The sequence below is a fragment of the Chrysemys picta genome, chromosome 11 (assembly GCF_011386835.1).
Source record: "Chrysemys picta bellii isolate R12L10 chromosome 11, ASM1138683v2, whole genome shotgun sequence".
Classification (NCBI taxonomy): Eukaryota; Metazoa; Chordata; order Testudines; family Emydidae; genus Chrysemys; species Chrysemys picta.
Window position 1 is genome coordinate 1838585 of NC_088801.1, and position 20424 is coordinate 1859008.

The 20424-nt window shown below is 66.2% G+C and overlaps 1 protein-coding gene across 2 annotated transcripts; it reads left to right on the forward strand.

Moving 5' to 3' along the window:
• Nucleotides 1-13: 13 nt before the first annotated feature.
• ABCB6 (ATP binding cassette subfamily B member 6 (LAN blood group)) lies at nt 14-20390 on the forward strand. 2 transcript variants are annotated; one of them, XM_065560448.1, is made up of 16 exons: nt 16-661; nt 2327-2519; nt 3103-3224; nt 3692-3801; nt 4229-4294; nt 4606-4731; nt 4930-5006; nt 5506-5569; nt 6402-6487; nt 7241-7298; nt 7614-7718; nt 15026-15200; nt 15528-15640; nt 17252-17346; nt 18867-18935; nt 19583-20390. In XM_065560448.1, the coding sequence occupies exons 3-16, from the start codon at nt 3209-3211 to the stop codon at nt 19722-19724; spliced, it is 1302 nt and encodes a 433-aa protein (XP_065416520.1). In that variant the 5' UTR covers nt 16-661; nt 2327-2519; nt 3103-3208; the 3' UTR covers nt 19725-20390. The 2 variants fall into 2 exon arrangements, with proteins under 2 accessions (XP_065416521.1, XP_065416520.1); XM_065560449.1 differs by lacking the exon at nt 4606-4731 and having other exon boundaries at nt 14-661.
• The last annotated feature ends 34 nt before the right edge of the window (nt 20391-20424 follow it).

The following is a 20424-nucleotide window of genomic DNA, read 5'->3' on the forward strand; positions in this document are numbered from 1 at the left end:
CTGCCCCCCAGCCTGCCCTGCACTCTGCCCGAGCTGCCTCCCCAGGCTGCGGGGGGGTGAGGCGCTTGGGGGAATTCTCTGGAGCAGTTCCCCCACATGGTGCTAGGGGGCACGGTCTCTCAGGGCCCCCCACTAGCCCCCTGCATTCACTGCCCAGCCTGGGGCCCTTTCTCCAGGGTCACAGTTGGTCCCGGTGTCCCCTTTGGCCTGCCACAGTGCCGAGGGGCCCAGGAGTCGCCTTCACCTGGCCTAACCGCACAGTGGCTGTCGTGCCCCACCCCAGAAGAGGCTGCATTTCAGCGCTGGGTGCTGCTGCCTGGTGGTCGGAGGCGTGGGCCATGTTCTCTCTAGCACCACTGAGCCCAGGCGCCTGCCCCAGGAGCTGGCGGGGCAGTAGTGGGAGGGCGCCGGCTGGGCAGTGGGGGGAGCAGCAGCATGAGAAGCTGGGGAAGGGTCGGCACAGGGGTTGGGGTGCCACGCAGGCCCCAGCTCCCTCCCTCGGCTGCAGGGAAGTGCTGCCCGCCGCCCCCGCCCCCAGCGCTCTGATATGGGTCTCCTGTCTCCCCAGTAAACGAGCTGACGGAGGGCACTGCCTGGCACACAGTCGCCTGGACCATCTGCACCTACGTTTTCCTGAAGTTCCTGCAGGGTGGAGGCGCCGGTAGGACCCGCCTTGGGGCTGGGCCTGGGGGGCTCCCGGCTGGGTGGGGTGGGGCTGGTGGAGATGCTGTCCCATGGGAGGGTAGCAGGCAGTGCCCTGCACACAATTCGTCCTTAACCCCCTAGCCAGGGACGATCCTCCGGCTGGGCCCCCCAACCCTCTGGACCTGGCCGGGGGCGGTCCCTCGGGCAGTCCTGGGGGTGCTGTCCTACCCAGACCGGAGGCTGCTGTGGAGACGGGGGCTGCTGTGGCAGGGGCGTGGGCATCAGCTCTGCTGACCCAGTGCTGGGCACAGAGATGGGGGCACGCTGGAGGGCAGCAGCGGGGCTTGGGGCATTCTCTGGAACAGGCCAGCAGAGGGAGCAGATGAGCCAGCCCGTGCCCAGCCCCTCCCTGCTTTGGCCCAGCCAGGGCCCCGGGGGGGGTCCCAGCTCCCCTTGGGTGCCAGGGTTTGGGCGCTGGGGGCTGGTGTCTAGGCATCGGGCTCACCGGGTAGTGATCAATGGCTCCATGTCTAGTTGGCAGCCGGTTTCAAGTGGAGTGCCCCGGGGTTGGTCGTGGGGCCGGTTTTGTTCAATATCTTCATTAATGATCTGGATGATGGGATGGACTGCACCCTCAGCAAGTTTGCAGATGACACTAAACTAGGAGGCGTGGTAGATACACTAGAGGGTAGGGACAGGATACAGAGGGACCTAGACAAATTAGAGGATTGGGCCAAAAGAAATCTGATGAGGTTCAACAAGGACAAGTGCAGAGTCCTGCACTTAGGACGGAAGAATCCCATGCACTGCTACAGACTAGGGACCGAGTGGCTAGGCAGCAGTTCTGCAGAAAAGGACCTGGGGTTACAGTGGACGAGAAGCTGGATATGAGTCAACAGTGTGCTCTTGTTGCCAAGAAGGCTGACGGCATTTTGGGCTGTATAAGTAGGGGCATTGCCAGCAGATCGAGGGACGTAATAGTTCCCCTTTATTCGACATTGGTGAGGCCTCATCTAGAATACTGTGTCCAGTTTTGGGCCCCAAACTACAAGAAGGATGTGGACAAATTGGAAAGAGTCCAGCGGAGGGCAACAAAAATGATTAGGGGTCTGGAGCACATGACTTATGAGGAGAGGCTGAGGGAACTGGGATTGTTTAGTCTCCAGAAGAGAAGAATGAGGGGGGATTTGATAGCTGCTTTCAACTACCTGAAAGGGGGTTCCAAAGAGGATGGATCTAGATTGTTCTCAGTGGTGGCAGATGACAGAACAAGGAGCAATGGTCTCAAGTTGCAGTGCGGGAGGTTTAGGTTGGATATTAGGAAACACTATTTCACTAGGAGGGTGGTGAAGCACTGGAATGGGTTCCCTAGGGAGGTGGTGGAATCTCCTTCCTTAGAGGTGTTTAAGGCCTGGCTTGACAAAGCCCTGGCTGGGATGATTTAGTTGGGGTTGGTCCTGCTTTGAGCAGGGGGTTGGACTAGATACCTCCTGAGGTCTCTTCCAACCCTGATAGTCTATGATTTCCAGGGGCCCCTTGGCACTTGGGGGGGAGCTGCCCCAGGCCTAGCCCAGGGAGTGGTTCTGGGTGCCACGTACCCCCGGTGCACCCTGGGCGTACCAGCACTGGGCAGTGGGTGCGGGAGGTCTCTGGGGATTCATCTCATGTCATCCCCCTGCAGGCTCCACCGGCTTCGTCAGCAACCTGCGCACCTTCCTGTGGATCCGGGTGCAGCAGTTCACCAACCGGGAGGTGCAGGTGCGTCTCTTCGCCCACCTGCACGGCCTGTCCCTGCGCTGGCACCTGGGGCGCAAGACGGGCGAGGTGCTGCGCAGCGTGGACAGGGGCACCAGCAGCGTCAACAGCCTGCTCAGGTACCGCGGGGGACGGGGGGGCTCCCCGAGGGGTCCGGCTACCAGGGGAACCTCCTGCGGCCTCACCTCCAAAGCCCCTGCCCTGCCCAGCAGGGTCGCCAGTCCCAGGAGCGGGGCTGACCCGGGCGGGGGTGAGAAGGGGATGGTGCAAGGGGGATAAGGTGGGGGCAGGGCTATGGGGCAGAAGGAGAGGTGGGGGGTGAGGGTGGGTCAGAGTGGGGGAAGGGGGAGATGGGCAGGGCAGAGGGACTGGTAGGGGGTGGGGATGAGGCTGTGGGGTGGTGGTGGGGAGGTAGATCGGGGTGGGGGGATGGGGCGGACATAGGAGGTGCGGGGGTGGCCAGGGCCATGGGGTATGTGGGGGAGGTGGATCGGGGTGGGGGGATGGGGCGGACAGAGGAGGTGGGGGGTGGCCAGGGCCATGGGGTGTGGGGGGGAGGTGGATCGGGGTGGGGGAAGGGGCGGGCAGAGGAGGTGGGGGGTGGCCAGGGCCATGGGGCGGCGGGGGAAGGGGGTAGGGATGGGCAGGGCAGAGTGACCCTGGACTGACATGAGCCTTCCTGTCCCCCTCACCCTCCCACAGCTACATCATCTTCAGCATCTTCCCCACCATCGCTGACATCGTCATCGGCATCATCTACTTCAGCTCGGCCTTCAGCCTCTGGTTCGGGCTCATCATCTTCGTCTGCATGAGCCTCTACCTGAGTGCGTGCGGGGGGGGTGTTTGGCGCGGCCCGGCAGGGGGGCCCTGCGCTGCTCGGCCTGTCGGGAGGGGGGAGGGCGGCGGGGGGGCCCTGTGCTGCTTGGCCCGGTGGGAGGGAGGCGGGGGGGGCCTGCGCTGCTCGTTCCGGTGGGGGGGGGGGGCGACGCTGCTCGGCCTGGTGGGAGGGGGAGGGGGCAGGGGGGGCCCTGTGCTGCTCGTTCCGGTGGGGGGGGGCTGCGCTGCTCGGCCCAGCAGGAGAAGGGAGAGCGGCAGGGGGGCCCTGCGCTGCGCGGCCTGGCGGGAGGGGGGAGGGCAATGGGGGTGCTGCCCGGGATGGTTGTGCTGGGATCCCTCCCCCACCCACACTCGGTGACCCTGGTGCGCAGATCTGGGGGAGCAGTGGCTGAGGGGCTGGGCGTGTGGGGCCGGGCGGCAGGACCCGGTGACATGTGACACCCCCCTTCTGTAGCCCTAACCATCATCATCACGGAGTGGAGAACCAAGTACCGGCGGGACATGAACTCCCGCGACAACGAGGCCAAGGCCCGGGCCGTGGACTCACTGCTCAACTTCGAGACGGTACCGAGTCCCTGGCGGGGCCTTGGGGAGATCCACCCTGGGGCTGAGCTCCGGCCTGGGGTGCTGGGGGGGGCAAGGGCAGGTCTGGGGAGGTGGTGGCTGAGTGTGGGGGCTCCGGCGGCATGGGGCAGAGAGTGTGACGGTCCTGAGCCCTGGGGGCAGGTGGGGGGCCGGGGTTGGGCAGTCTCCAGGGAGGGGGGACAGGGAGCGGGGGGGGGGAGGCTGGTGCTGAGGTGTGGGGGGCTGGGGTCGGGCAGTCTCCAGGGAGGGGGGACAGGGAGCGGTGGGTGGGTGGGAGGCTGGTGCTGAGGTGTGGGGGGCCGGGGTCGGGCAGTCTCCAGGGAGGGGGGACAGGGACGTGAGCCCAGCAGGGAGCGGTGGGTGGGAGGTGGATGCCGGTGCTGAGTTCGGGCTCCATGTGTTTCAGGTGAAGTATTACAACGCGGAGAGCTATGAAGTGAATCGATTCAATGACGCCATCCTCAAGTACCAGGTGCTGGGGGGCTGGGAGGGGCGCCCATCCCTGAGCCTAGCTCCCCTCACCGCCCTGCACTGGGAGATGGGGCAGTTGGCAGCCCCAGGGGGCTAAGCATGACCTCTGCGTTGCAGGGGGCAGCCCTACAAGGGGAGCCCCAGCCACCCGCACCCCATGGGGTTGCCAGCAGATACATTGTAGGGGGGCGAGTTCAGCTCAGAGGTGTGGAGGGGGGGTCTGGGGGGTGGCAGTGGGTTGAGCCTGGGGCATGCTGAGGAAGTGGCTCTGGGGGGAAGGGGGGCCCTGACACTCCCTCCCCCCCCCGGCAGGTCTCGGAGTGGAAGGTCAATGCCTCGCTGGCCCTGCTGAACCAGACCCAGAACCTGATCATCGGCCTGGGGCTGCTGGCGGGGTCCCTGCTCTGCGCCTACTTTGTGACTGAGACGAGGTTCCAGGTGAGCCTGGGGCCAGCCCGTGCCCCCCAGGAGTCCTGGCACATTCTGGGCCACGAGCCCCCCCCCCCCCCGCCAGCTCTGACCCAGCCCCCACCGCTGCACCCCAGCTGGGTGCCCCTGACCCCTGCCGGCCTGGGGGAGCCAGGGGTGGGGGCCGCGGCTCCAGCTCTGATGGGCGTCTCTCCCCATCTCTGCCAGGTGGGGGACTTCGTCCTGTTCGGCACCTACATCATCCAGCTCTACACGCCGCTCAACTGGTTCGGCACCTACTACAGGTAACGCCAGCGTGGGAGAAACCCACCCGAGCCAGGCCATTGGGCCAGCCAGCCTGGAGCCCCGCCCCTTGCTGCATGGATCAGGCCATTGGGCCAGCCAGCCTGTAGCCCCGCCCCTTGCTGCACTGGATCAGGCCATTGGGCCAGCCAGCCTGTAGCCCCGCCCCTTGCTGCATGGATCAGGCCATTGGGCCAGCCAGCCTGTAGCCCCGCCCCTTGCTGCACTGGATCAGGCCATTGGGCCAGCCAGCCTGTAGCCCCGCCCCTTGCTGCATGGATCAGGCCATTCGTCCATCTAACCTGGTAGCTCCGCCCCATGTGGCAGATCAGGCCATTGGTCCATCAGGCCATTGGTCTGCCAGCCCCCGTTGCGCTGGCATCTTGCTGGTGAAATCCCCCTCGAGGTGTGACCAAGGTAGTTCCCCCCTCCCCACACCACAGGGCTGAGGGGGGCGGTGGCCCCTGTCCCATCGTCACCTGCCCTGTCCTCCGCCTGCAGGATGATCCAGAGCTCCTTTATCGACATGGAAAACATGTTCGAGCTCTTCAACGAGGAGCAAGAGGTGGGTGCCCCGCCCCCTGCCGGAGCTCCACCCCCAGGAGGGGCCACACACCCCTGCCACGCCCCCTGCCCCCAGCTTCTCCCCTAGGAGGTGGGTGCCCCGCCCCCTGCCTGAGCTCCACCCCCAGGAGGGGCCACACACCCCCTGCCACGCCCCCTGCCCCCAGCTTCTCCCCTAGGAGGTGGGTGCCCCGCCCCCTGCCTGAGCTCCACCCCCAGGAGGGGCCACACACCCCCTGCCACGCCCCCTGCCCCCAGCTTCTCCCCTAGGAGGTGGGTGCCCCGCCCCCTGCCTGAGCTCCACCCCCAGGAGGGGCCACACACCCCTGCCACGCCCCCTGCCCCCAGCTTCTCCCCTAGGAGGTGGGTGCCCCGCCCCCTGCCTGAGCTCCACCCCCAGGAGGGGCCACACACCCCTGCCACGCCCCCTGCCCCCAGCTTCTCCCCTAGGAGGTGGGTGCCCCGCCCCCTGCCTGAGCTCCACCCCCAGGAGGGGCCACACACACCCTGCCAGGCCCCCTGCCCCCCAGCTTCTCCCCTAGGAGGTGGGTGCCCCGCCCCCTGCCCTCAGCTCCACCCCCAGGCGGTGGGTGCCCCGCCCCCAGCAGATCAGCTGCTTCTCTCCACAGGAGATGAGGGTGACTCCCCACAGCCATCACCCCCCCTCACAGGTCAGGCAGCTTCTCTGGCTCCACCTGGGGCTCTGGTCCCCCTGCGCTGGTCCCTTGGGTCTGCTCCGCGCTCCCTTCCCCCCACCGCGTCCGGGGAGCGACAGTGCAGGGACCGGCCCTGGGGGGGGCAGGGCTGTGAGGCCGCGTGTCTCTGTCCCGCAGGTGAAGGACGAGGTGAATGCAGGGGACCTTCGCTTCCGCTCAGGGCGCATTGAGTTCGAGAATGTGCACTTCAGCTACATGGACGGGTAGGGGGGCGTGGAGCCAGCACGGGGATCGGGGGTGGGGCAGGGATGGGGACTATGGGGTGCAGTGGGGATGGACGGGTACAGGGATCAGGGCTGGGCAGTAGGGAGTGGGGATAGGGCGTGGGGCAGGTACAGGGATGGAGCCGTGGGGCGGGTACAGGGCTCAGGCGTGTGGGGAGGAGGAGGGCGTAGGGTGCATTCAGGGCTGGGTCATGTGGGGAGGAGGGGGGCGTAGGGCGCATACAGGAATGGGGAGTGCGGGGTGGAGGGAGGAGGGGGTGTAGGGCGCGTACAGGGATGGAGTGTGCGGGATGGAGGGAGGAGGGGGCGTGGGGCGCATACAGGAATGGGGAGTGTGGGGTGGAGGGAGGAGGGGGCGTAGGGCGCGTACAGGGATGGGGAGTGCGGGATGGAGGGAGGAGGGGGCGTGGGGCGCATACAGGGCTGGGGCGTGCAGGGAGGAGGGGGCATAGGGCGCGTACAGGGCTGGGGAGTGCGGGGTGGAGGGAGGAGGGGGCGTGGGGCGCATACAGGAATGGGGAGTGCGGGGTGGAGGGAGGAGGGTGTGTAGAGCGCGTACAGAGATGGTGTCTGCGGGATGGAGGGAGGAGGGGGCGTGGGGCGCGTACAGGGATGGGGCGTGCAGGGAGGAGATAGGCGTGCAGGGCGGGACGCAGGCGCTCACGGTGCCCCGTGCTGAAGGCTGCGTGGGGGAATGGGGAGGGATGCAGCTGAACCCTGCTCTCCCCCCAGGAGGGAAATCCTGCAGGACGTCTCCTTCTCGGTGATGCCCGGACAGACCCTTGCCCTGGTGAGAACGGGACCTTTGCGCTGGATCCGTGCGGACGGGATTGGCCAATGGCAGTAGGGACCGGTCCGTATGGAGCCTGCCCACCCTGCCCCTGCCCCATCCCGGCTCCCTGTGCCCTCTCGTGCTAGTTTGCCGAATGATGTCTGGTACCGGTCTGTACAGAGCTGCCGGTTCCCGGGAATACTGGCGTCTCCATACGACATATTCCCTTTACTCAGGAACCTGCCAGTCCGTACGGTGCCTTCTCTGTGCCCCTGGCCCCCACCGCACTGAGCGGCACCTTGGCCTGCTGACCCTTGTGCTCTTCGTGCTCAGGTGGGTCCATCCGGCTCAGGGAAAAGCACCATCATCCGCCTGCTCTTCCGCTTCTACGATGTGTGGGGCGGCTGCATCCGCATCGACGGGCAGGACATCGCCAAGGTGGGGGGCAGTGCTGGGGGTACCTGGGGCAGGGTCCAGGGAGGGCGTGAGGGGCTCTGGGGGTGCCTGGGGCAGGGTATGGGGAGTACCTGGGGGGGCAGGGTCCAGGGAGGGTGTGAGAGGCTCTGGGGGTGCCTGGGACAGGGTATGGGGGCTTCCTGGGGGGCAGGGTCCAGGGAGGGTGTGAGGGTCTCTGGGGCTGCCTGGGGGGCAGGGTCCAGGGAAGGCGTCTGCCCCGATGCTGAGCGCCTGTCCTCCTGGCGGCTGGCGAAGCTCTGCTGGGCCGGTCCCTCCCCGTCGGGGCCCGGCCGTCCCTCGTTTCCCAGGCTGGTCGGGGACGCCCTGATGGCTAATGGGGGGCACCGTGGGGTACCAGGGCTCCGCTTAGAGCCGGAACCAAGGGGAGAGTCTGCGCACCCACCTGCAGCCCCCGAGGTGCAGCCACCCCCGGCCACACGTGCTGGGCATGGACGGTGTCACCTCCCGGTGGCCCCAGCGTTGGAGGGAGGGAGGGAGGCCTGGCCTGCAGGGGGGTGAGACAGCCCCTGGCTCCCTGATGGGGGGCATCCGTCCTGGAGCGCCAGCTCCCAAGGATGCTTAGGGAAGGCCAGGCCCAGCCAGGCCCAGTGCTGGCAGGGAGGGAGCCTGCCAGGCCTTGGCCATCTGGGTTTGTCCCACAGCCCCTGGTGCCAGTGCCGTGGGGGCCCCAGGAGGGGGGTCTGAGCGTCTCTTGCCAAGGGCAGGTCGGGGGCCACGTGCTTCCCCGGGAACTTGGCCTGCTTTGTGGGACCCCCCCATTTCCAGCCGGGGGGTGGGGGGCAGAGCCCAGCCCGCCAGGGCTAATGGGACAGGCCGGCTCCCAGCCTGGCTTCAATTAGCTGCCGGCAGAGGGGGAGGGGGCCCAGGCCGGGGGCAGCCCCCTTTGAAGTGCTGAGGAGGACAGATCAAAGGCTTCCTGTTCTACCGCAGCCCCCCACGGGGGGTGGGGGGGCTCCTTTCAGTTGTGCTCCATGCTGTTGCGGAGTGTGGGGGAGTCAGGGCCCTGCACCCCTCTTCCTGAGATTCACTGTGACTCTCAACCAGCCAGTAAAGCAGAAGGTTTATTTAAGGACAGGAACACAGTCTCAAGCAGAGCGTGTAGGTACGACCAGACCCCCCTCAATTAGGTCCCTCTGGGAGGTTCAGGGAGCTTAGACCCCAGCTTGGGGTTCCCTGCGTTGCACCACCCAGCCCAAACTGAAACTAAACCCAGAACTCCTCCTGCTGCTCCTCCCTTCCTGCTCCCCCCAGCTCCTCCTCTCCTTTGTTCGGCCTCCGGGGCAGAAGGTGTTAATTCTCCCCACCCCCATTCCTGGCTCAGGTTACAGCTCAGGTAGCTTCCTTCAAGGGAAGTCCCACATCCCCACTGCAACCCCCCTGCAACATTCCCAGGTTAAATCTGCCCTGCTCCCTGCTCCGTTACATCTCTCCCCCCTTCGAGACTGAACTGAGCGGGGTCACTCTGACCAGTGACCTGGGGAAGTTCAGGGCTCCCTCTCCGGGACAATGCGTCCGCTATCAGGTTGTCACGTCCCTTCACATGGACCACGTCCATGTCATAATCCTGCAGGAGCAGGCTCCATCTCAGGAGCTTGGCGTTGGCTCCTTTCATCTGGTGCAGCCAGGTCAGGGGAGAGTGGTCGGTGTGCACGGTGAAGTGTCGCCCAAAGAGATATGGCTCTAGTTTCTTGAGGGCCCACACCATGGCCAGGCATTCCTTCTCGATGGCCGCATGGTTCTGCTCCCGGGGTAGCAACTTCTTGCTCAGGTACACGATGGGGTGTCTCTCCCCCTTTTCATCCTCCTGCATTAACACCGCCCCCAGTCCCGTGTCTGAGGCGTCGGCGAACACCATAAAGGGCTTGTCAAAGTCTGGGTTTGCCAGAACTGGGCCACTGACCAGAGCCTCCTTCAGCGCCCGGAGAGCCTCCTGGCACTCCTCGGTCCAGACCACCTTGTCTGGCTTCCCCTTCTTGCACAGCTCAGTGATGGGGGCGGCTATGGCGCTAACGTGGGGCACGAACCTCCGATAGTACCCTGCCATCCCAATAAAGGCTTGGACCTGCTTTTTGGTTTGAGGAGCGGGCCAGTCTCTGATCACCTCCACTTTGGCTGGTTCCGGCTTTAGGCAGCCGCTTCCCACCCGGTGGCCTAGGTAGGATACCTCAGCCATCCCCACCTTGCACTTCTCCGGTTTTACGGTCAGCCCAGCCTCCTGGAGTCGGTCCAGCACTTGTCTAACCTGGGACATGTGGTCCTCCCAGGTCTGGCTAAAGACACAGATGTCATCGATATACGCCACGGCAAAACTCTCCATACCCCTCAGTAGCTGATCCACCAGGCGCTGGAAGGTGGCCGGCGCTCCCTTGAGGCCGAAGGGCAGGGTCAGGAACTCATAGAGCCCCAGAGGGGTGACAAAGGCCGATTTCAGCCTGGCATCTGCATCCAGCGGCACTTGCCAATAGCCCTTTGTAAGATCCATGGTGGTAAGGTACTGAGCACCTCCCAGCTTGTCTAGGAGCTCGTCCGGCCTGGGCATGGGGTAGGCATCGGCTACAGTGATGGCATTGAGCTTCCGATAGTCCACACACAACCGGATCGACCCGTCCTTTTTGGGGACCAGCACCACCGGCGAGGCCTAAGGGCTGGAAGACGGCTGGATCACCCCCAAAGCCAGCATGTCATTGACCTCTCTTTCCAGGTCCTGAGCAGTTTTCCCTGTGACTTGGAAGGGGGAGCATTTTATAGGCGGGTGCGATCCTGTCTGCACCCGGTGGACAGTCAGATTAGTGCGTCCAGGCTGGTTGGAAAACAGCTGTTGGTACAGATGCAGCACCCCTCCGATCTCAGCTCGCTGGGCAGGGGTTAGCCGATCAGAGAGGGGAATTGCTTCCAGGGGGAAGCCAGCTCTTGTCCCAGGGAATAGATCTACTAAAGGGTCATCTCCCTGCCCCTCCCAATGTTCACACACGGCCAACACCACATTCCCCCTGTCATAATATGGCTTCATCATATTCACATGGTACACCCGGTGGTGGTGTGCCCGGTTCGACAGCTCCACCACATAGTTTACCTCGTTTAGTTGCTTGACAACCTTGAAGGGCCCTTCCCAGGCGGCCTGGAGTTTGTTTTTCCTCACGGGGATGAGGACCATCACCTGATCCCCAGTGGCGAAGGCGCGCACCCGCGCCGTGCGGTCATACCAGACCTTCTGCTTCCTCTGGGCTCTGGCCAGACTCTCCCTGGCCAGGTCCATGAGCTCGGCAAGTCGTTCCCGGAAGGTCAGGACATACTCCACCACCGACTCTCCGTCAGGAGTGGCCTTCCCCTCCCATTCGTCTCTCATCAGGTCCAGGGGCCCCCTTACCCGCCTTCCATATAGCAGTTCGAAAGGCGAAAACCCGGTAGACTCCTGGGGTACCTCCCTGTACGCAAACAGCAGGTGAGGTAAGTACTTGTCCCAGTCCTGCGGGTGCTGGTCCGTAAATGTTTTCAGCATCATTTTTAGCGTCCCATTGAACCTCTCCACCAGCCCGTTGGATTGGGGGTGATATGCTGAGGCCCAGTTGTGCCGGACCCCACATCTCTCCCACAAGCACCGGAGTAGGGCCGACATGAAGTTGGACCCTTGGTCCGTCAAGACTTCCTTGGGGAACCCCACTCGGCTGAAAATGGTCAGCAGCGCATCCGCCACAGTGTCTGCTTCAATGGACGATAAGGGCACTGCCTCGGGGTAGCGGGTGGCGAAATCGACCACCACCAGGATGTATTTCTTCCCAGACCGGGTCGTCTTGCTGAGAGGTCCCACTATGTCCATGGCCACCTTCTGGAAAGGCTCCTCTATGATGGGCAAAGGTCTCAATGCTGCCTTCCCCTTGTCCCGGGCCTTCCCCACCCTCTGGCAGGGGTCACAGGATTGGCAGTACTGCCGGACGTTGGTGAAGACCCCGGGCCAGTAAAAGTTCTGTAGCAGCCTCTGCCTGGTGCGCCGGATCCCCTGGTGCCCTGCGAGAGGGATGTCATGGGCCAGGTACAGTAGCTTGTGGCGAAACTTCTGGGGAACCACCAGCTGCCTCCTGATCCCCCACGACTCCACTTCCCCCGGGGGAGCCCACTCTCGGTACAGGAACCCCTTCTCCCACAGGAACCTCTCCTTGCATCCTCTCCTCATGGTCTGTACCACACTGAGGTCAGCCAGGCCCCTTAGCTTCCGCAGGGAGGGGTCCTTCTGCAACTCGGCCTGGAACTCGGCGGCTGGGGAAGGGATGGGGACCTGCTCCCTCTCGTCGGCTGGGTCGGAAGCCCCAGCCACCCCGGGCCTTGTCCTTGGGTGTTCCCTCCCCACCCGGGTAGGGTTCGGTGCCTCCGGTGTGACATCCTTCCCAAGGTCAGGGCGTAGTGCCCCTCGCCGGCTCTGGCTACGGGTCACGACTAAGGCGGTCTGGGGGCTGCTTGGCCAGTCCTCTAGGTTCCCCCCCCATCAACACCTCAGTGGGCAAATGGTGGTGCACTCCCACGTCCTTGGGGCCCTCCTTGGCCCCCCATTTCAGGTGTACCCTCGCTACGGGAACCTTGAATGGGGTCCCGCCCACCCCTGTCAGGGTCAGGAAGGTGTTGGGCACCACCCGATCTGGGGCCACCACCTCGGGCCGGGCCAGTGTCACCTCTGCGCCCGTGTCCCAGTATCCATAAACTTTCTTCCCATCCACCTCCAGGGGAACAAGGCACTCACTCCGCAGGGACAGCCCCGCGCCCACCCTGTAAACGGAGAACTTTGAATCTGGAGCATCTGGCCCCCCAGAGAAGCTGGCCTGGGGCCCTTCTCTCTCTTGAGCAGTTGATAAGCTGCCAGCCCCTCTTGCGTGAGAAGCCTGCCCCTCGTCCGTCTGGGCCTCTACCAAGTTAACCCAGTGCGGGTTCGGTCTGCTCAGTCTGTCCTTGAGCTTGGGGCACTGGGCCCGAACGTGGCCTCTTCGGCCGCAGTAATAGCAGCTCATGTCCCGTGGGTCCCCTCGAGCCGGTCGGTTGTCCCTGACGCTGGGCATTCCCCGTGGGAGGGGGTTCCCCATATTCCCCCTTTGGGAGGTCCCAGGGTGACTCTCTCTCTGCATCGCGGCGGGCCTGTTCCTTTGGGGCTCCTCCCTGCCACCCCCTGACCGGCTCTTTACAAACTCATCGACCAGCCGCCCTGCGTGTCGCGGGTTCTCTGGCTTTCTGTCCACCAACCACAGCCTCAGGTCGGATGGGCACCGCTCATACAGTTGCTCCAGTACCAGCAGGTTAATCAGGTCCTCCTTCGTCTGGGCCCCATCAGCCCACTTGCTGGCGTATCCCTCCATGCGGACGGCTAGTTGCAGATATGAGATCTCAGGGGTTTTATCCTGACTCCGGAACCTTTCCCGGTACATCTCAGGAGTCAGCCCAAACTCACGTAGCAGGGCCTTTTTGAATAGTTCGTAGTCCCCTTTCTCTGCCTCTTCCAGTTGGCGGTACAATGCCAAGGCTTTGGGGTCCAGTAAGGGGGTAAGGACCCGGAGTCTGTCCGCGGGATCAACCCGGTGCAGCTCGCAGGCCGTCTCAAAGGCCTCCAGGAAGTCATCCATGTCCTCCCCCTCCTTGTATGGGGCCATGATGCACTTATCAAAGCTCCGTGCAGTCCTGGGTCCCCCCTCACTCACCGCAGCCGGGGGTTCGCTGCCCTTCAATCTCGCCAGTTCCAGGTCATGCTGACGCTGTCTCTCATTCTCCTCCCGTTCATGCTGTCTCTGTCTCTCTTTCTCCTCCCGTTCATGCTGACGCTGTCTCTCTTCATGCTGTCTCTGTCGTTCACGATCCTCCAGCTCTCTCAGTTTTAGCTCTTTCTCCCATTCCAGCCAATTCCGCTCCACGGATGCCGAACGTTGCCGGGAGGATCCTCTGCTGGCCGGCGAGCTTCGCCGGGAGGATCCCCTGCTGGCCGGGGGGGTCACGGCGCCCTCGGTATTTGCTGGGCTCCTCCCCACCCTTCCCCTAGGGATAGGAAGGAGGGGTCTCGGGCAGCCCTCAGCAGCCGGCTGACCACTCCCAGCTGGGACAGACACTGGTGCCTGCGCTGCATTTGCCAGGCTGCTTCCCTGAGACACAGGGATCAGTTCATTCGCGCGATCTTCCGCCTCCAGCCGGGCAATGAGCTGTTCTTTGGTGAGCCTCCCAATGCGCAGCCCCCTCTGCTTGCACAGCTCCACCAGGTCGCTCTTAAGCCGCTTGGCATACATCTTCCTGCTGGCCACTCACCGGCCTGTGTGCTCACAGCTCCCCACAGTTCCCAGGGGGCCCCCTAGTGTGCCAGCCCTTCTCGAGGTCACCGCCTCTCTGCCAGGGTCGAGCTGCAGACTCCTCTGCCCCTGGGACCACTCGCTGCGATCCCCCCGGGGGACCCTGTTACTGCAAAAGTCCTTCTCGCTGGTCACACACTCCCAGGGGTAATAACCGTCTCTCTCCCACTCTTCAGCACGCCTGGTCCCCGTCAATCCCCCTTCGTTTTACTGCTCCCCAGTCACTTACTGCAGGAAGCGCCGTCCACGGGGTGCAGTAGATCCCGCCGCTGCCACCAGTTGTCGCGGAGTGTGGGGGAGTCAGGGCCCTGCACCCCTCTTCCTGAGATTCACTGTGACTCTCAACCAGCCAGTAAAGCAGAAGGTTTATTTAAGGACAGGAACACAGTCTCAAGCAGAGCGTGTAGGTACGACCAGACCCCCCTCAATTAGGTCCCTCTGGGAGGTTCAGGGAGCTTAGACCCCAGCTTGGGGTTCCCTGCGTTGCACCACCCAGCCCAAACTGAAACTAAACCCAGAACTCCTCCTGCTGCTCCTCCCTTCCTGCTCCCCCCAGCTCCTCCTCTCCTTTGTTCGGTCTCCGGGGCAGAAGGTGTTAATTCTCCCCACCCCCGTTCCTGGCTCAGGTTACAGCTCAGGTAGCTTCCTTCAAGGGAAGTCCCACATCCCCACTGCAATCCCCCTGCAACATTCCCAGGTTAAATCTGCCCTGCTCCCTGCTCCGTTACACATGCGCAGGCTGAGGCGGGGGGCTGGGAGCTGGAGGGCCGGCTGGGGGGCCCCGGCAATGGGTCACTGAGAGCTCGGCCTCCCTGTGGGGGACCCGGCAGGGGGATGGGGGACCGATGGGGCTCCGGCTCGGCCAGGCCGGCGTGGGGAGTAGGGCCAGGGCCGGGGCTGGCTCAGCTGTCCCCGGTGCCCGTGCTGACGGGCACGGCCGGGGCTGCCCTGCAGGTGACTCAGGCCTCGCTGCGCGCCCACATCGGGGTGGTGCCCCAGGACACGGTGCTCTTCAACGACTCCATCTGCAACAACATCCGCTACGGGCGCGGCGCCGCCTCCGACGAGGAGGTGCGCCAGGCGGCCCGCGCTGCCGACATCCACGAGCGCATCGTCTCCTTCCCCGAGGGTGAGTCCGTCCCGCCGCCCGCGCGGCCCCCGGCCCTGCTACATCACGCCCGGCTCCCAGCTCCGTTCAACACCGACCCCGCCGGGAGCCCCTGGAGCCTGGGACCCGTCCCCCGTCCCCCGTCCCCCGTCCCAGGGCTCAGCTCCGTACAGTGATGCCAGGTGCTTTCTCTGGGGACGGCCCTGCCCCTGTCTGCCCGGGGGCCGAGGGGCCCGGGGGAGCAGCGAGGAATCGGGGGGCGCTGACGGAGGGAGGAGAGCCCAGCCTGGCCCCGGGGTGCTGGCAGCGGGAACCCGGGTCCCACGCGTCTGGCTCTGCGCCCCGCAGGTTACGAGACCCAGGTGGGGGAACGAGGCCTGAAGCTGAGCGGGGGGGAGAAGCAGAGAGTGGCCATCGCGCGCACGATCCTCAAGGGCCCGCAGATCATCCTGCTGGACGAGGTAACTGGGACCTCGCGGCCCCCCACGGCCCCTCTCCCTGCCCCCCACGGCCCCTGACCCCATCGCCCCATCAGCCCCTCTCCCTCCCCCCCACGGCCCCTGCCCCCATCAGCCCCCTCCCTGCCCCCCACAGCCCCTGCCCACATCACCCCATCAGCCCCTCTCCCTGCCCCCCACAGCCCCTGCCCCCATCAGCCCCTCTCCCTCCTCCCCACGGCCCCTGCCCCCATCGCCCCATCAGCCCCCTCCCTGCCCCCCACAGCCCCTGCCCCCATCGCCCCATCAGCCCCCTCCCTGCCCCCCACAGCCCCTGCCCCCATCACCCCATCAGCCCCTCTCCCTCCCCCCCACGGCCCCTGACCCCCATCACCCCATCAGCCCCTCTCCCTCCCCCCCACGGCCCCTGCCCCCATCAGCCCCCTCCCTGCCCCCCACAGCCCCTGCCCACATCACCCCATCAGCCCCTCTCCCTGCCCCCCACAGCCCCTGCCCCCATCAGCCCCTCTCCCTCCTCCCCACGGCCCCTGCCCCCATCGCCCCATCAGCCCCCTCCCTGCCCCCCACAGCCTCTGCCCCCATCACCCCATCAGCCCCTCTCCCTGCCCCCTCCTTGCCTCCCACAGGGCCCCCTCCCCCCATCAACCCCCCCCATCACTCTATCAGCAATCACCAACCCTCATCCCCCAGGGCCCTCCCCTTCCCATCATCAGCGAACGCTGCCCCCCCCCCCCCCCTTGCCAGTGAAGGCCTGGCCCCCCCGAGTGCCCCACTTCCCTCCCATGTGCTTCTCACTCCCCACATCTCCGCCCTCATTCCTCGGGGCACCGGCTCTGAGCAAGGCCTGGGGCCGGCGACCGACCTGTCCTCGCTGGGGGGGGGCGACCCGTCCAGCCCACGAGCCGCTGGCCTTGGCCTGCCCTGCTCACGGCACTGAGCAGCTGCACTGCCGGCAGCTTCTGCCAAGGGCTTGGCACCATGGCTGGGTCGGGTATGGGCAGCTACAGCACTGGGTGTGGGTGGGCAGAGCGGGGCGGGTGGGTGGGTACGACGGGGGTAAAGCGTGGCACAGGGCAGGTACAGCATGGCACAGGGTGGGCACTGGGCAGGTACTGCGGGGCACAGGGTGGGCACCAGGCAGGTACAGCAGGGCACAGGGTGGGTACCACATGGCACCGGGTGGGCACAGGGCAGGTACAGCAGGGCACAGGGTGGGTACAGCATGGCACCAGGCAGGTACTGTGGGGCACAGGGTGGGCACAGGATGGGTACAGTGGGGCACAGGGTGGGCACAGGGCAGGTACAGCAGGGCACAGGGTGGGCACTGGGCAGGTATAGCAGGGCACAGGGTGGGCACCGGGCAGGTATAGCAGGGCACAGGGTGGGTACAGGACAGGTACAGCAGGGCACAGGGTGGGTACAGCATGGCACCGGGCAGGTACTGCAGGGCACAGGGTGGGCACAGGACAGGTACAGCAGGGCACAGGGTGGGTACAGCATGGCACCGGGCAGGTACTGCAGGGCACAGGGTGGGCACAGGACAGGTACAGTGTGGCACCGGGCGGGTACCGTGTGGCACCACATCCCCTCCCACATGCTGTTCCTGGCACGCAGGCGACGTCAGCGCTGGACACCGAGACAGAGAGGAACATCCAGGGTTCGCTGGCCAAGGTCTGCGCCAACCGCACCACCATCGTCGTCGCCCACAGGTGGGGACGGGGCAGGACTTTGCGCGGGATGCCAGGATCGGGGGAGGGGGGCGGGAGCCCTGCAGGCCCAAGGGCTGGGGGGAGGGCATTCCCTGGGGGGCTGTCACCGCACCTCGGGGGGGGGGGTAGCGAGAGTTCTGCTGTGCCACAGCCAGACTGGGGCTGGCCCTGACTGCGGGGGGGGGGATACCCCTAGTGACCCCTCCCTGCAGCACAGCGCCCCCTAGTGCCACACTGGGGCCGGCCCTGACTGCGGGGGGGGGGGGTACCCCTAGTGACCCCTCCCTGCAGCACAGCGCCCCCTAGTGCCACACCGCGGGGTGGGGACTCCGAACAGCCCTAGTAGAGTGGGGGCTGGCACAGGGGTCAGCGGGGCCCGACATGCTGGGGGAACAGGGCACCTTGTGCGAGCTGGGGGGTCGCTGCCATGGGTCGGGCTCTGGCTGGTGTCTGTCTGGGGAGGGGTCTCCCGTGCGAATGGGTGGAGAGCAGCTGAGGAAGGGGACTGCTCGGAGCCCCCGTCCTTCGGGATCCAGCCTGGGCGGGGGTCAGCATTGCCCAAAGCCCCGTGTCTGCTGGGGGCTCCCGTGTGTGGACAGAGCCCAGCTGTCACCGCCCCCTCCGCCGATGAGAAACACATGGTGTGAGCTGGGCTGGGCGGGCCCGGCTGCCCACTGAGAAGGAGCCAGACCCCTTTGATCCATAACCCTGCCTGGGCCTCCCTCTTCGCCGGGCCTGGCCCCACGGCGTGTGCTGGCCGGGGGAGGGCGGGAGGGAGCGTCACCCCATGAGCCGCTGGGCCTGGCTGCACGGGGCCGCCCACGGAGCTGGGACATGGGGTGTTGGTGCCCTTCTGCGGGTGCTGGGCACGTCTGCAGTGTCTGCCCTGGGGGGGCACGGTGGGCAGTGAGCAAAGGCAAGAAGAGGGGGCCACAGCCCAGCCCGGAGTGTGGGGCAGGGTCCCCCCCTGACCCCTGGCAGGAGAGGTGGGGCGTCCCCAGCCCGTGGCGACGGTGACCAAGAGCCTCGCTGTGCCGTGGCTGGCCGGGCGCCGGAGCCAGCAGCGGGTCCAGGAGCCGGCGAGGCTGCGGGAGGCCGTGTCACTGGGGCGGAGCAGCGTGTGGTGCTGGTGCCCGCGGCTGCGCTCTTTGTGGTGTCAGGAGCTGGGTTGGGCAAGGCTGGCACCGCTGACTGCGTGGGGAGGGGGTGGTGCAGGAAGGGGCCAGCGAGTTTTGGGGGGCCCCTGGTCGGGGAGGAGCAGAGGGGCTGAAAGGACAGGCTGGGTGGGGCGAGCAGCGTAGACGTGAGGGGCTGGCCAGTGCCAGCAGCGCTCTGGGTGGCGAGATGGGCTGGGGGCTGTGACCTGTGCAGGGAACCCCTGTGCCAAGCTGGGCAGGGGCCTCACAGGCCCTGGGAGCTTGGGCACCTTGGGCCAGGTGTGGCTGGTGGTGGGTGGGGCGGGGGGCTCTGCTCATGTGTTGGTAACGTACTGTCCCGTTCCCCCCCCCCCCACCCCCCAGGCTCTCCACGATTGTCAACGCCGACCAGATCCTGGTTCTCAAGGACGGGCGCATTGTGGAGCGCGGAAGGTAACGTACCGACGCAACCGCAGGCGGGTCCCACGCCCACCCTGGGAGAGGCAGCTGCCCCTGGGCTGGCACCAGGTGCCTGGCTGCTCCCTGGTGCCATGCTGGCCACGGCGGGTGGCTCCTGCCCGGTGGGATGGTCACAGCATGGGTCCGTCGGCTGCTGGGCAGGGGTGGGGACTTCACCAATGAGCCCTGGGCTGGGCAGAGCCCTTCAGCGGGGAGAAGGGCAGGGCGTAGAGGGGGGTAGCTGGTCCCTGGGCTGGGCCGGCCAGCGCCCGGGGCAGGGCAGGATGGAGCTGCAGGGGGCAGGGCAGGGGCCGGCCAGCGCCCGGGGCAGGGCACACTGGAGCTGCAGGGGGCAGGGCAGGGGCCGGCCAGCGCCCAGGGCAGGGCACACTGGAGCTGCAGGGGGCAGGGCAGGGGCAGGGCACACTGGCGCTGCAGGGGGCAGGGCAGGGGCCGGCCAGCGCCCGGGGCAGGGCACACTGGAGCTGCAGGGGGCAGGGCAGGGGCCGGGCAGCGCCCGGGGCAGGGCACACTGGAGCTGCAGGGGGCAGGGCAGGGGCAGGGCACACTGGAGCTGCAGGGGGCAGGGCAGGGGCAGGGCACACTGGCGCTGCAGCCCCTGAGCCCCGGCTCTCCCGCAGGCACGAGGAGCTGCTGCAGAAGGGTGGCGTCTACGCCGGGATGTGGCAGCAGCAGCAGGCGGGGGACGCGTCCGACTCCGACACGGAGAGCAAGGACCGCAGCTCCGAGAAGCTGCCGGCGGCCCCCAGGAAGGGTCCGTGAGCGCAGGCAGGAGCCAGGGGACTTTGGGCAGCGCCAGCAGCACAGAGCTGCCCCCAGCCCCCGCGCCGTGGCTGCAGTTTGCTGCCCTGGCATCGGTCGGCGCGCCAGACCCCCCGGCTGCGATATCTCGGCTTGTTTCAGAGCTGCGGCACCTTCCCGGAGCAGGGGGGCAGTGGGGGGCTGGCTCCCGGGGCGCGGCCGCACCACTCTTTCTGCTGTACAGTGAGTGGCCAAACTGGGCGAGCCGCGTCCTAGCGCAGGGACCCCGTGAGCCTGGATCCCGGCTGGGCACATGTGCAGCCCACCGCCCCACCCCCACCCGCCCCTGGCATGGGGGGTGACGGTGCAGCCGGCAGAGCATTGCATGCTGGGATTGCGCGCCCCCAGCATTGCTGCTACAGCTTGGCCCGGCTCCAGGGCCGCTCCCAGGCTGCCTGTGGGCAGGGCCGGGGGAGCCCTTCTGGCTGGCTGTGTCCCAGGGCACCGCTCTGTTACAGGAGGCTCCCAGCAGCACTGGGGAGCGGGGAGGTGCTGCCCCCCAGGACAGAGCCCTGGAGGGGGGCACTAAGGGGCAGAGCACTAGGGGGGCAGATTAGGGGGTTGGTTGGTTTTTAAGTTTTGATTTGATGTCTCTTGTTGCTGAATCTTGTAAACTGTTGTGGCCAGCTCTGGTCTCCGGCTTCGTGTTGTCTGGGGGGGG